Raw genomic sequence first — 15645 nt, 5'->3', positions numbered from 1 at the left:
AACAACATTTCAAACACCTTAAAACTTTCTGCCATGTATCTACGAAAAATGGTTTAGTCATATCAAAATCCAAGATTTCACTATTTCAAACTCGTGTACGATTTCTTGGCCACTACATATCAAAAGGAACAGTTACACCAATTGAAAGAGCCCTAATTTTTGCAACAAAATTTCCCGATAAAATCACAGATAAATCCCAACTCCAAAGATTTTTAGGAAGTCTAAACTATGTCCTAGACTTCTATCCAAACATCAATAGGGTAGCCAAGCCCTTACATGACCGCCTTAAAACTAACCCCGTCCCTTGGTCATCTGAACATACCGAAATTGTTTAACAAGTAAAAGCTCAGGTTCTAGAAATCCCTTGTCTACACCTTGCTGATCCAAATGCTTCTAAAGTAGTTGAAACAGATGCTTCTGAGTTAGGATACAGCGGTATACTAAAACAAGTAGTCAGTGCTAAAGAAAAAATAGTCCAGTTTACATCTGCACATTGGAATGATTGTCAAAAAAATTATTCTACTATAAAAAAGGAAATACTTTCAATTGTTTTATGTATTACAAAATTTTAGGGTGATTTATTAAATCAAAAATTTCTCCTTAGAGTTGATTGTAAATCTGCAAAAGAGGTTTTACAAAAAGATGTCCAAAATATTGCATCAAAACAAATTTTCGCCAAATGGCAAGCATTATTAAGCATTTTTTATTTTGATATTGAACAAATTAAGGGAGATATGAACTATGTCCCTGATTTCCTGACCCGTGAGTTTTTATAAAACAGATAGTCTCATGCCTCGAAAAGGCAGAGGTGGGGGAAAAACCCCAGCCTTTCCCGGACAACTTTCGGTCACTTAATAAAGCAAAGCGAGTACTTCTTAGGAAAACCAATCACATCCTGGATCAATAAGGTAATTGCAGATGAAGAAGACAATAACTTATTTCTAGCCCTTCAAACCATCAAAACCCATGGCCTCAACATCCAAAATCCCTCAACAGCCTCCCAAAGCTCTTCTAGAAAAATCAACTAAAGTTACCTAACAAAACACTTCTTCCAGCCAACCTACAAATACTCCCTTTCAAACACAAACAGTTAGTTTTCAAAACCCAACCCTCTTAGTTCCTCAGAGACCTATGCCAAAATTAGAAATTGATACCTCAAAAATGCAAAACCAGGAGGTAGTAGTCAGCTAGTCAAACTTTTCAAAATCCAGTTCTGATTACTATACCAAAAGAAAACATCAAAAAATAGTATCAGGTGAAAGAGGATTTAAACAATGATGATTTCCTCCCTAGAAATTTCAAATATTTTCCCTAAAGGATAGATGTTCAAACCCTAGGATCTATCAAAAAATAATGACTATTATCAAGCCATTCTCTTGTCTACTGAATCGGTCACGTTCAAACATTTTTATAACGCCCAAGATAGAGAACACTCAATACCTTCATACACAACATGTCAAATCCAAAAGGTCATCCACCCAAGTCAATGGGGCCAAGAACTCCACCGTCCAAATTTTTTTCCTTTAAACTTCAAAAGACAATTAAACCACTGCTCCTCATATTCCTACTGGGATTACCAGCAAGCATGGCATAATTCATTCTTTATCCAAAATCAGAAGAATAGTCATTCCTGGTTGTTTTATTTCAACACCAAAATCCAAGTTCAGGAACTCCCTGTTTGGTTCCTTCAATGGTGGGATTTCTTCGGAGCAATTGAAGAAATTCTTACTCCAAATGCATATGAATGTCTAAAACTGTTCAAAACACACTTTAACCCACATAATATGAAAGACGTTTTCTTCCTCTTTTAATGTTATGTTCAAATTTCTTTCTTCCATGGGTCTGTTTTTGGGAGTTTAAAATTCATTTCAACTAAATATAATCCTGTATTGTTCGGTCCTTTAAAGTCAAATGGTAGAGCAATTTCAAAGAAGACCAAAAGATTTCCAAGAGATCAATTAAAACTGGTTATCAAGTCAAAATTTTATTACCAACAAAGAAGTTACCACTTTCTTTGCCTAAAAATCAAATGCCCAGACATTATTGGCCCAAGCAAAAACCAGAAGCCAATACAAAGAATCCTTACTTCAACTTGCAAATTAAATTTATGATTCCAACGATGACAGCAGTCCGGTTCATTTAGGAGATGACAACGAAGATGACTGTCACGAGATTATTTTGCCCTGTAGTTTCCACTGATTGAAATAAAAAAAAACCAAAAAAAGAGTCCAAAATACCCCCATAAATTTTATGCAAATTTACATCATTTCATATTGTTTAGTTTTCCTTTATTTTATTATTGTAATCAGTTTGTATAGATACTTTTTTACTCCAAATTATTAGGGGTAAAACGGTAAGAAGTACTTAAAAAAAGAGGATATTGTACAACATTTAAATTTTGTATCTAGTTTTTATTATATCGGCATTTCTCAAAAACCTGTAAAATAAGCAGAAGATACAAAAGAAGACAAAGAAGACACTTCCCACTGAGACTAACTCAGCATTATTCAAAAGAAGACAAAGAAGACACAAAAGAAGATTCCCACTGAGACCAACTCAGCATTATTCTCCAAACAAAGCAACTTTCGGTGGAAGAGGAATCATACTCAAAATCCTGTAAAGAAAGCAACCTCCCACTCAGGAAAGCAGCCCCTCCACAAGAAAAAGAGGACCTCCCACTCAAGTCAAGCTGTCCACTCAGGAAAGCAGAACTCCACTACAAGAAAAAGAATGATGATGTTTCAAGAATTTAGACTCATCATCCTTCTATAAATAAGAAGAAGAAGAGAGTAATAGACACACTTTAAATTAGGGAGCAGATAATATACACATCTTTTACCAGTGATAGCAGTTTATATTTCCGAAGTTTATTCTCAAGTTTTCTCAAATTATACACAAAGACTAGCAGATTGCTTTCAGTTATATAATCAAAGCGTTTCCAAGTAATTTCAAATCCTATTCTTGTTCATATCATGTTTTAATATTTTGTGTTAATTCTTATGTTTTGTCATGACTTAGTTATATATAATATACATACCATGTCTTAGTCCTACTATATTACTCTCCATACTATTTATATTAATATTTGTTGGTCCTATAGCGTCCTTATATATATATATATATATATATATATATATATATATATATATATATATCGATTTGAGAACTCTATGAACTTCAAATTGGCTCACAGCTTCTTTACAAGTGAACAAACAAACTACAGAGAAATTCTTAACAGTTACAACTTTTTCTATTTCTCTTCTAAATGTGTTTGCTTAGTTATTTGTTCTACTAGCTGCACTTGGTTTATATATCACCAAGTTTACATGGTAATAAGACAGGATAATAAAACAAAACATATCAAGTCTAACTCCATGCTACTTCATTACTCTATTCCAGCATCTTTTAATATCTTCATACTAGCATGAAAATGGTAATGCTTCTTTGTTCTCAATTTCCTGCTAAACAGGCTGCCACATTCCTTTTTGCAAACACCCAACGCATGTGACTGTGTTATCACTGTCAATAGATATTTGAATTGATCATCCATCGGTACATTCTTGTTATCCGTCGGGTAGCTTGTTGATCATCCGTCAGGTAGCTTTGTTGATCATCCGTCGGGTAGCTATTTGACACTTGACTCTATTTCACTTATGCATAATTACAAGACATCTTATATTTACAATTAATTAACATATTCTGCATATCTACTAGTAGTCAACATGACTCATATGCTACTACAGAATCTACACAAAAGTGTTTGCATAAATGTGCTACAAAACTTATTATTACTTAAGCTACTCACTCGATGTATGTCAAATCATCATCCGCCGACACTATATTGAATCATCCATCAGGACTATAGTTGATCATCCGTCGAGTGCTACAAAATTCACTAAGTTAAATCTACTAAGGTATTTTGTATAATATATCATCAAGTTCACAACATATTCCTAACAATAGTCATAGTCCTTGGTTAATTCCAACCATCTTCTCAACCTCATTTGTAGTTACTTAAATTTCGGGAATGGAAGACAACTACAGTTTCTTGAAAACATATGAGCGGGAATGGAAAACTCATTTGAGCATAAAGATTACACACTTGAAAGACTGTATGAAATATTGAAAACATATGAGCGGAAAATGCAACAAGATGAGGACATTGAGAAATGGTAAAAGAAAGATAAATCTATAGCTCTTGTTGCATCAAACAAAGGTGAAAATCAAGTGGAAGTCAAACAGGAATCTGAATACAAGGAAGTTGAGGAAACTAGATCAAAGGCAGTCAAGGGAAAAGGAAAAGTTATGGAAGACAATGGTGATATTTCTTCACAAGATGTACTGGAAGAGCTAGATGATCATATGGCATTTCTGTCCAAGATGTTTGCTAATCTCAAATTCAGAAGGAAGCCTTTCACCAAGCCATTCAAACAAGAGATCAACTCAAGTAGTAACTTGATGGACAAATCCAAGTTCAAGTGCTACAACTGTGGTATAATTGGACACTTCTTTAATGAATGTAGAAAGCCCAAGATCTCCAAAAATAAAAAGTACTTTGAGCTACTAAGGCAGAAGAAAATGACTTTCATCACAAAAGAAAAGGACCGGGCTGATTGAGATGAATCTGATGAAGACACACAATATGTAAACATAGCTATCATGACCAAGGATGATGGTCTAAAAATAAGCTCAACAAACAATCAGGTAATCACAGATCTCTTTATACTATGTAAAAATGAATGCAAAAAATATTTGCATGTCACTCTTAAATTTCTCAAAAGAAAAATGTTAGAAATAAGAGTTTGAAGGTTTTGTTAATCGATAAAAACATCTTTTCTTTCGTTAATATCTCTTTTGATAAATTAGTTGTTTTAACGTGTGGGATCACAGTGGATTCGGTGCGAACTTCCCTGTGCAGGGTCGCAAAGTCGATTGTGGATAAAATCATTCTCCTTTCTAGAGCAAAATAAGAAGATGGGTGACCAGGAGTTGGTAAACAAAACTTGTTTTCGGGACTTTTTGTTAATCTTTGTACAGCAAAATAAGGGTAATAAGTATTAACATGTTAAGTATTAAAATTTATAAAATTTAAAATATTTTGATTGATGTAGTTGTTGTGAATGTATGAGGGTTTATTATTATAAAGAGGTGTTGACCAATCAAAACAAATCAAAATTATAAACGTTTGTATTTATTGTATACTTATGAACGTAATACAAAAAATCGGAATAAAAAAGCATGCAATTCGAATCCGGTCCCGATAATTTAATAAGCCTTGGAATCTCAAGACAAAAACAAGAGAATCAGATTCCTGGGTTAATTAAACTTCATAAAAGCAAATTTGTGGCTTCTTATGCGCATTTTTTTTTGTATTTTTCCGTGCACAGCATTATAGTTGAACCGATTACAAACTTGTTTTTTTTAACTAGTATTTTACAATTTAGTTACTAAAATTTTAAACTTTATGAACATTTTTTGAAATACAGTATGTAGAATGTAATACATGGGGGGTGCCCGCCGTGAACAAACAAGTTCTGACACTTGGCACTTGGAAATACAAAAAAGGGAGAGAAAGTGTAATCTATTCGCACTCCAGTCCAGGCTCCAACTGTCACGCTTTCCTGTAGAGTAATTTTATCCCTGCTTGCTAGGATGTACGCGGTTCGGATCGGATCGATTTTTGGGTAAAAGACGAACCAAATCTCAAAGAGTTGTTTCAGAAAATTGTCAACCACAAATGCGGTTGTGGTTAACCGCGTCAATTGCGGTTACGAATTTGCGATTATTACGGATCGGTTTGTAGTTCAACCATTTATTTTAAAATAATTAATAGTTTGCAAAAAAAATAACAATTTGGAAGATTAATAAATTCAAATTTAAGTTACGTGTTAAATTTATATTCAAAATAAAATACAAATTCTGTGTGGAGCAAAAATATTAAAAACATACAAAAATATAGATGTGAGATAAAAGAAAAAAGAAAAAGATAAAAATAAATTTACAGGTTGATTACATTGTCCATTTATTTTGGTTATATATCTTATAATGATTGTAAATCTTATAAATGAATTCTTAATATTAACCTAAGTTTAATTAATAAATGTGTATACTTATTAATTTAGAAGATTAGTTCCATATGCCCAGTTATATTATATTTGTTTTTTAAAAATTTATTTTGAAATAATTTAATTTGAATAATATATATTAATACAATATTTTTATTACATACTAATGAGAATATAATAAAATATAAAAATAAAAATTTAAAAATTGACATTACCCAAACTATAAATATTGATTATCGACTTTTTATTAAATACAAAAAAAGATAATTAAGATTTGTGTAACTAAAATTAATTTTTAATAAGATAAAATTAGTGAAGAAAATGAAACTATTAAAAAATATTAATTTAATAATATAAAAATGAGAAAGAAAGAGAATGTAAAATGAGTAAGAGAGAAATGAGAAATGTGTAAGAAAGAGAATTAATGGAGATAATAAATGAAAAAGAAATAAATTGAAGGTAAATTAAATGAGGAGAGAATCGTTAGTGCAAGATGACATTGGGAAAATTAACCAGAGTTTGACACATAAAATTTGATGATGCAAGTGCTTCAAGCAGAGTTTGACACATCAACTAAATGATGTCAGCAGTATTTTGTTTTAGTATAATGTAGATATAATATCAAGGGCAAAGTTCCACGCCCACAGTTGGCTCCATGTGGATGGGAGCCAACAGAAAAAGGCTTCTGTAATGAAACAATGCGGAAGACTTCCGCTATGATACATTGCGGAAGCTTCCGCAATGAAACAATGCGGAAGACATCCGCTATGATGCATTGCGGAAGCCGCATTGATACAATGCGGAAGCATTTTGTTTTGTTTTTTAATTATTTATTTGAATAATATGTGCTTTAAATGTGTTTCTGATTTAAATATATTTATAATTTAAAACAAATATAACATTTATATTTTAAAACAATTAAGTTATTTTTTAAAAATAAAGTACTTAATAAAATTAAAAAAAGTGATTTATATTGAATTAAACATTCAATAAAATTTTTTTTTAAAAAAAGAACCACTTCCCTTATTGTAGATGATGTTAATGAATTGATAGATGTTGATAATTATAAATGTAAGAAAAAATTGGATATGGATGATGATGATATTGAGTATATGGAAAAAAAGAATATGGATGATGAAGATATTGAGTATATGGAAAAAGAGAAATATCATAAAAAAGAAGAGGGAGATTGTAAGGGAAAAGGAAAAATGAATGATTATGATTTTTGTAGAGAAGAGAAAATGAATATAAGTGATGATGATTTTGATGATGATGATGGAGATGATGATATGAGTTTTGACAAAAAAAGTTACAGTTTTTCAAAATCAAATATGAATAGAGTTGTGCCTTGCGTTGGTATATTTTTTAACACTTTGGATGAAGCCGAAAATTTTTATAGAGATTATGGTAGAAGTGTTGGATTTGAGATTATTATTAGGAGTACTCATAGACATTCACGGGGTAATAGTATCTCCTCTCGTTTGTATATTTGTCGTAAGGGTGGAAGACTAGGTTTTAGTACGAAATTGGATGTTGATTATGAAAGAAAGGAAAAAAGAAGGATTAGAGATGTAATTCCGAGAACAAATTGTAGTGCTCGAATGTGTGTCACTCATAGAGTTAAAAATGATAAATGAGAAGTAACTTTGGTTAAATTAGAGTATGATCATGATATGGTAACCTCGGATAAAGTACAATTCATGTAAAGGTCCAAAAATATAAATCCGGTTACCCGAGTATTGCTTGAGTTATTTGATAAATCGGGAATTGAAACCGCTAAAGTGATGATTCATTGGGGAAGTCATGAGTCCTTCCGCAATGATTCATTGCGGAAAGATTGGTTGACTACGAAATAGACCCCAACCAACCATGGTTGGGGAAGGGCACCCTAATATCAATTACATTTTTGGAAATATATTTTATTATAAAAATATGTTGCGAGTTGCAAGTTGCGGTTGCGGTTTTGTGATTTTCAAGAATTTAAAACCATATTCAAACCGCGAATGATCGATTTTTAAAGTTTAAATCCATAATCAATCCGTGTTTCGCAATTATTCGCAAAATACGATTCGATTGCAAATAGTTGAACGGTTGAATGCATTGCCCTGTACACCCCTGCTACCTGCTACTGCTTTTTACCATTGTACAGTAAAAAAAAAGCGCAACTGCAGGAGTCAACATTTACATGTGAAGAAATTTAAACAAGTTTGCAAAATTGTTTGACCTAAATGCCATTCATGGACCAGTTGCTAGTCCGATGCGGGACCATGAACTTTTTTTATGCGGTCTCAGGAGCATCTGTAGGTAATTTCTGCATTCCCAGCTAAAATTGTGTGCTCAAGTCTATGAATTACTTATGTACATCTCATTGATAGCATAACAGAACAATTTTGTTAGAAAATGCAGAATTAACATGCATGATCTTTGAACCCGGACCACGCTAAAATATTACTACTATCACAGAATATATACTACTAAGCTAAAAGAGAGAGAGAGGAATCATATACCCCTAGCAAAAGACCTCTATTAAAAATCAGTGACTCTCACTCTCTCCCATAAATTAAAGCAATTTTTGTCTAATAACTTCTCGCCTTCTTCTCTTTGTCCAAATAGGCTTTTATGATTTATTCCAGTTTTTCTGCACGCTTTCTTAGTAATATCCTACTATGATTTATATGTACGGTCTTTGTAACGTGTGTCCAAGGGCACATAATAAGTATTAACTCCCATGAGTTTGGTGTATTTTTTTTGATGGAGTTATTGTAAATGCAAGGGGTGATTAGAGCACCAATCAAAATGCACCAAACTCACGTGAGTTAATGCTTATTATGTGCCCAAGACCTGCTTACACTTGTTTCTGCAAGTCAAAACAAGAATCAAGTAAATAAGAAACAAGAAACAGAACACTATGTTCTTGAACTACTCAATTTTATTATACATACTACTAGTAATAGTAGTGAGGTGGTACTAAAACTCAATATATATAGAACAAGAGCTTTGCAAAAAGATTCATTTTTTCCTTAAAAGAAAGTAAACAAACATGGGTATTTCACCATTTCGCTTAAGCTTTTATGTTTGTGTTTTAATTCCACTTGCTTATGGAAATGACAATGAGATGAAAGCACTGATGGAAATGAAGAGGAGTCTTGACCCAGAAAACAGATATCTGATTTCATGGTCTGGACTGGGCCACCCTTGTGATGGTTCAATGGAAGGTGTGGCTTGTAATGAGAATGCTCAAGTAGCTAACATTTCTTTGCAGGGTAAGGGTCTTTTTGGCAAGCTCTCACCTGCTATTGCTCAACTCAAGAGCTTGACTGGCCTGTATTTACATTACAACTCTTTGTATGGAGAGATACCCAGAGAGATTTTTTCCTTGACTCAGCTCACTGATCTGTATCTTAATATGAATAATTTTTCTGGGAACTTGCATCCTGAGCTTGGAAATGTGGGTGCCTTGCAAGGTTAGTGACCATGATATTTATGTGAATTGATTTTTTTGAACTAATTTTAGATTTGGAGGAAGGGCTGCATTACATTTAATAAAGCGGATGTGTAGTGTTGTCAGTTTTCATAGTCTTGCATGTTTAAGGAAGTACAGTTTTTTCCCTAGCTACTTGCTCCAATAAATCATTTACTTTTTACTTTGACATCTATTTCATAGCACTAATAGCAGCAGTATGCTCTTGCATTAAGATTCCTGTTCAATTAAATTAGATTTTCATTTATCTGTGTACTAGTGTAATGAAGAACAACTCTTCTGCTGTGCCACATTGCAGTTTCGATCTGTAGGTTGCTGACTTTAATTGCTCATCTAAATGTTGTAATGTGCATTCCATTAGATTTTCATGTCAAAGCTTAAAGTTTACTTTTTTTCCTTCCTAAATATTAGTATATTTTAGTAAAAGTCAATCATATAAATTTAACTTCTTATTATCAACAAGAGAAGAAGCATCACTAAGCTACAATGCTGAAAACTCTTACATGTACTTACATGTTGCTGTCTTCAATTTATCTTTATATGTAGAACACTATTATTGCAGTGTGTTAGTCAAGTCTCAATTTCTCAGTTATTTCATTCATCTTTAACAGCAACATGGTTTTTAATGGATATCTTGTGTTGGACTTATTGGATTAAATTTTTTATATGTGGTTTTGTACCATAGTTTTGCAGCTTTGTTATAACCAGTTATATGGTAGCATTCCCACACAGCTTGGTTCTCTTCAGAAACTCAGTGTTCTTGCTCTGCAATATAATCAGCTAAGTGGTGCAATTCCTGCAAGTTTGGGGGACCTTAGAATGTTAGCGAGGCTGGATTTAAGTTATAATAGGCTTTTTGGATCAATTCCTGCAAAGATAGCAGATGCTCCTCTTGAAGTTCTAGATGTTAGTAACAACAATCTGTCCGGAATAGTACCTCCTGGTAATAATGTTCTTCCACACTATTGTACACGATACTCAATTTTTTTAAGCACTGCAGCTAGTCTAACATTTTTTCTCTTTGTTGGCGGATAAAGCTTTAAAGAGATTAGTTGAAGGATTTCAATATGTAAATAATCCTGGATTATGCGGAGCTGGCTTTTCAACCTTAAGAGTTTGCAGTGCTTCTGATCGTCTGAATCCAGATTTTCCTGAGTCCTATGGAGGGGGAACACCTGGTCTCTCAAAAAAAAAAATACCGGAGACGGCCAATTTAAAATTGAACTGTAGCGAATCACGTTGCTCAAATTCATCGAGAACTCCTCAAGCTTCAATTGCCATTGGTGTGATTGTAACGCTTGTTGCACTGGTAGCTATTGGGGTTATGGCCTTCACTATGTATCATCGCCGGAAACAAAAACTAAGTACTGCTTCTGATCGTTCTGATAGCCGTCTTAGTACAGATAACCGCAAGGAGGTGTATGGGAAGAATGGCTCTCCTCTTATCAGCCTTGAATACTCCAGTGGTTGGGATCCTCTGGCCGAGGGTCGTCGCTTTGGTGGATTCTCCCATGAAATTTTGCAGAGTTTTAGGTTCAATTTGGAAGAAGTTCAGTCATCTACACAGTACTTTTCCAAGAAAAATTTGTTGGGCAAGAGCAAATTTGCAGCTGCTTATAAAGGAATTCTAAGAGATGGATCAGTTGTTGCTATAAAGACTATAACTAAAACTAGCTGCAAGTCAGAGGAATCCGAGTTCCTGAAAGGACTTAACGTATTGACTTCATTAAGACATGAAAGTTTAGTTAGATTGAGAGGATTCTGTAGCTCAAAGGGCAGGGGTGAGTGTTTTCTTATTTATGATTATGTATCAAATGGAAATTTGTTGAGCTATATAGATAAACCGGAGGATGGCCAGGTCCTTGAATGGTCTATCAGAGTTTCTATTATCAGCGGTATTGCGAAAGGTTAGTTTTCCGATTTCGTTTCTGATCTTAATATTTTATTGCAATGATAGAGCTTCTAAGGATTATTAGTTCAAAACTAAAAAATGTTTAATTAACTTGCACAGGCTTAGAATACTTGCATGGTACCAAGGTAAACAAACCTGCTCTAGTCCACCAAAACATATCAGCCAGAAATGTTCTACTAGATCAGAGATTCAAACCTTTGCTTTCTGATTCTGGGCTTCACAAGCTTCTTACCGATGACACCGTCTTCTCAGCAGTGAAGGCCAGCGCCGCCATGGGTTACTTAGCCCCTGAATATGCCACTATTGGCCGCTTCACAGAGAAGAGTGACATCTTCGCGTTTGGAGTGCTTGTATTACAGATCCTTTCTGGCAAACGGAGCATCAACAGCTCAACACGAGCTGCCACAGAATCATGCGTATTTCATGATTTTATTGATGCAAATATCCATGGGAGGTTCTGTGAGCATGAAGCTGCAAAGCTTGCAAAGCTTGCTTTGCTATGCACCCATGAGTCACCAGAGCAGAGGCCATCAATGGATGCAGTTGTGCAAGAACTTGGTACCCTTGCTAGCTCTTCCTGAATCACATTTCATGTTCCTCAGCCATTACTCGAGATATTATGAATAAGGGCTGTGGTGGAAATCATTAAACTGTCTAACCATTCATTAGTGAAGGACTTTCTATTAGTAGTTGTATTATGCCATTCCCTTTTGCCCAGGGGCAAGTGTATTTGTGAATGTTATTGTTATTGTAGTATTAGACCTTGTTCATTAGCAGTTTGGTAAAATTATTGAGAATTTAGCTGTTTATAACGTTCATCAACCTTTTGTCATGAGAATCAGCGATGTGTATTGATAACTTGTGTGTGCGGACTGGTCCTTCCGATACTGTGTCCGGATCCTTTTTGCGGTTGCGGTATAACTGTCATTGGATGTCTGCAAAACAACACCGAAGGGGGTTTGAGTAACGCGGCGCATCCGGTATGAGAGTAAGAACTCGCTTTGGGAAGACGAAGATAGAGAGGAACGTAAGGTGGTTCTGTGTGTATATTTGTGTGTGAGAAAGCGTAACCCCTAGATCCCTCTCCCTTGGGGTATTTATAGCCCTAATGGTAGAGTTTACGGGTTGGTACTTTTGGATTAGGATCGTTCGTGTCTAGGTAAGTACCATCTTAAGATGCATCAAAGGTGTGTAATGACGCGTGTAATGCTTGTCTCAATTGTTGTTTGTTGATAGATGTCATTGTCATGCGTCTAGGTTTGTACTTCACATGCTCCTCCTTGATAGGCTGTGGGATTTGCTTGTGTCTGGGTTGAGATGGACCCGACACCTCACCGGAGTCTGGCTCACATCATGGCTTGGAGGCCATCTTGCTCCTAGGCTGGGTCTGAACCCGACTATGAACGCGAGCCTAGCTCATGTTGGCAGCTTGTTCTTGGGTCGGGTGTGAACCCGACCATGAATGCAAGTCTGTCTCACTCTGGTAGCTTGTTCCCGGGTAGAAAGGGATCCCGGGTCCCGGGTCCACTAGAGCACAGTAGAACGCTAGCCGGGATGTTTATACCCTATCATTTTCCCCCACTACCTTATGCAGATTTTCCGGATAAGGGAGTAGAGTAAGGCTATAGAGTGATTGGTTATCTTGGAGAGAAATTTTGCTGCTTTCTTGCCCCTAATCCGGGTATGGTTTGTATGGACCAGTCCGGATTCAAGTAGAGGAAATAGGTTGTCTTGGGGAAAATTTATGATGTTTTCTTACCCCCTAATTCGGATATGGTGTGTAAGGACCAATCCAGATTCAAGTGGAGGAAATTGGTTGCCTTGAAAAAATTTTGTTGCTTTCTTGGCCCCAATCCCGGTATGGTTTGTATGGATCAATCTGGATTCAAGTAGAGGAAATATGTAAGAACCCTGATTTTTGTAATATTTTAAAACTTCCGTGAATAGTAACTTGAGCTGATTAAGTAATACGTATGGGGATCATCATAAAATGAATAGTGGAATTTTGAGAATCCGAGATCATATTCTTGTTTATCGAGGAAAATAAGTGAATGTAAAAGCCGACGGAATTCAAAGATTCACGATTATACTACGTGTTTTCGTATCCGTAAAGAATGGCGTAGAACCAAGAATACTATGTGAAATAAATAATATATATCAAGGTGTTTTTATGATCAAGAGAAGGAATGGAATTGGTTATAGGATTATAAGCGATAAAAGAAATCGCTATGAAACAAATCATTATACGTGGAAACTATCAGAATGGAACGACGATTACGTTTACGATAAATAAACGAATGAGAAATTAAATCCCATGCAAGTTGGCCATGCATAACCAAGTCCTAACTAGTAGTTAGGAGTGTAACTAGATGATTAGAAGCTAACTAGAATAGTTAGTGGAATAGTGTTGAATAGTGATGGGAGACAAACAAGTACACAAGTCATACTTCTCCCTTTTCTCACTTCACCACACAATCAAACCAACCCATACCTTTGCCAAATTATTGTCAAATCTGCTGCATACATCCCATATATTCATTATACACTCCCACACTTTAGCCACAAAAGAAAACAACCCCTTTTCCCTCACTTAAAGCTCTCCCATTTTTCATTCCAGCAGTTCGGGTTTTCTGAGCAAGGGAGAAAGAAAAATTCATAACTCAAAATATACTCATTCAAATATCATGAAATTTTTACCATATCTTCTCTATATCATGGGTAAGCTTCGTACCAAATTTAAGCCTCAAATTATTTTTTTTCAATTTTATAAAAATGTTTGAATGAGGTGCTGAAATGTAACTCCGAAATTCTAACTTGTTTCTTGGTTTTGTTTCTTAAGGAGCTAGCCCTTCTAAGTGTTTTCTAAGCAAACCAAGCCTCAATAATCCTAGAACTAACCTTTCTAGTGTCCAAGAAGGTATAAGTTTCAACCCTTTAAGGTTTTATGGTTGGATTTAAGAGTTATGTTTGTTGTAGTGTTAAGATCCAAAGGATTGTGTTTGTTTGAGTTTGTATTGATTATGTTCTTGCTAAAGGCTTGAGATGTTGAGTTGTAATCCATGTATGTGGTACTATATAGAGCATATAAGGTGTATGTGGGTGGATCTTGAGAAGTACTTGTGTTTATGATGGTTATAGGTAGTGATTGTGTTAAGATCAAGTAGTAGAAATTGAGTTTGGGCATTCTTGCACTTGATCTGTTTTCTGCAGGACATTCGGCCATGAAAATGGTTAAAATTTGAAAACCACTGGACATTACCAGATAGATCTTGTTTTGTAGTTTCTATACATGTGTAGATCATCATGAGGAGATTTACGGTTTAGGAGATATGGTCGTTTTAGTGTAAAACATTTCTGCGATTAGCCAACTGCACTTAAGTCCACTTGCATGGTGATTTTGAAGGACTTAAAATAATTTCAAGATTCTGGAAAAATTATGAAAAATGGATATGACAGCAGAGAAGACTGTCCAAAAAGAATTTTGAGAAAATATTAATTTTTCGATTTTATAAAAATATTTTGGTAGAGCAAGGGCAAGCGAGAAACGCATAAAAACCTAGTTTTGACGCGCGTTTTCTCACGTTCGAGCTTAAAACTAGAAATGGACTTTCTAAAGCGAACGATCGATTTCAAAACTCGACCATGTTATAAAGTGAGAATATAAGTGTTGAGAATGTGACGATCGGAGATTCGTTATACTTGAGTAGTTGCGAAAGTTGCTTAATAAAAGCGAGACATTAATCACGTACTAACTTAGACCGTTGGTTCTTGTTTATAGATCGCCAACCAAACACTAGATACCATACCACTTCGATTACTCGAGGCAAGTTTTCGAAACCCTATCTCATACTATCCATGCTATATATATACTGTTGTGATATTGATGCCATGATTTACAGTTCAAATATATATGCTTGTCTATGATATCAATACATACGAATTATGCGATTGTTTACGAAAACAAATTTCGTTTTACACAAGTATGAGAAATTGAAACGTATTTCAAATATAATATATGATAATGGGAGTCGGAGATATTTTAATAGCGATTTAATTCCGGAGAGAGCCGGACGCGAAAGATTTATATTTCGATAAACAAAGTACGTTCGCGTAATATATATATCAAGCGAACGATTGATATTTTGACTTAAACTTCGAGAAATATTGGTTAATTCATTTAAGGGACA

The 15645-nt window shown here is 34.7% G+C and overlaps 1 protein-coding gene and 1 long non-coding RNA gene across 2 annotated transcripts; both read left to right on the top strand.

The window, feature by feature from the left end:
- Window positions 1-9014: 9014 nt before the first annotated feature.
- LOC141701187 (proline-rich receptor-like protein kinase PERK9) lies at window positions 9015-12269 on the top strand. Its single transcript, XM_074504849.1, has 4 exons — window positions 9015-9529; window positions 10232-10489; window positions 10584-11453; window positions 11558-12269. The coding sequence occupies exons 1-4, from the start codon at window positions 9106-9108 to the stop codon at window positions 12037-12039; spliced, it is 2034 nt and encodes a 677-aa protein (XP_074360950.1). The 5' UTR covers window positions 9015-9105; the 3' UTR covers window positions 12040-12269.
- Window positions 12270-13940: 1671 nt separating this feature from the next.
- LOC141701185 (uncharacterized) lies at window positions 13941-15292 on the top strand. Its single transcript, XR_012566695.1, has 3 exons — window positions 13941-14176; window positions 14298-14375; window positions 15237-15292. It is a non-coding gene; the product is annotated as an uncharacterized LOC141701185 (long non-coding RNA).
- The last annotated feature ends 353 nt before the right edge of the window (window positions 15293-15645 follow it).

Source organism: Apium graveolens, unplaced genomic scaffold, assembly GCF_009905375.1.
Source record: "Apium graveolens cultivar Ventura unplaced genomic scaffold, ASM990537v1 ctg3510, whole genome shotgun sequence".
NCBI lineage: Eukaryota > Viridiplantae > Streptophyta > Magnoliopsida > Apiales > Apiaceae > Apium > Apium graveolens.
This window is presented reverse-complemented; position numbering and strand designations above follow the sequence as displayed.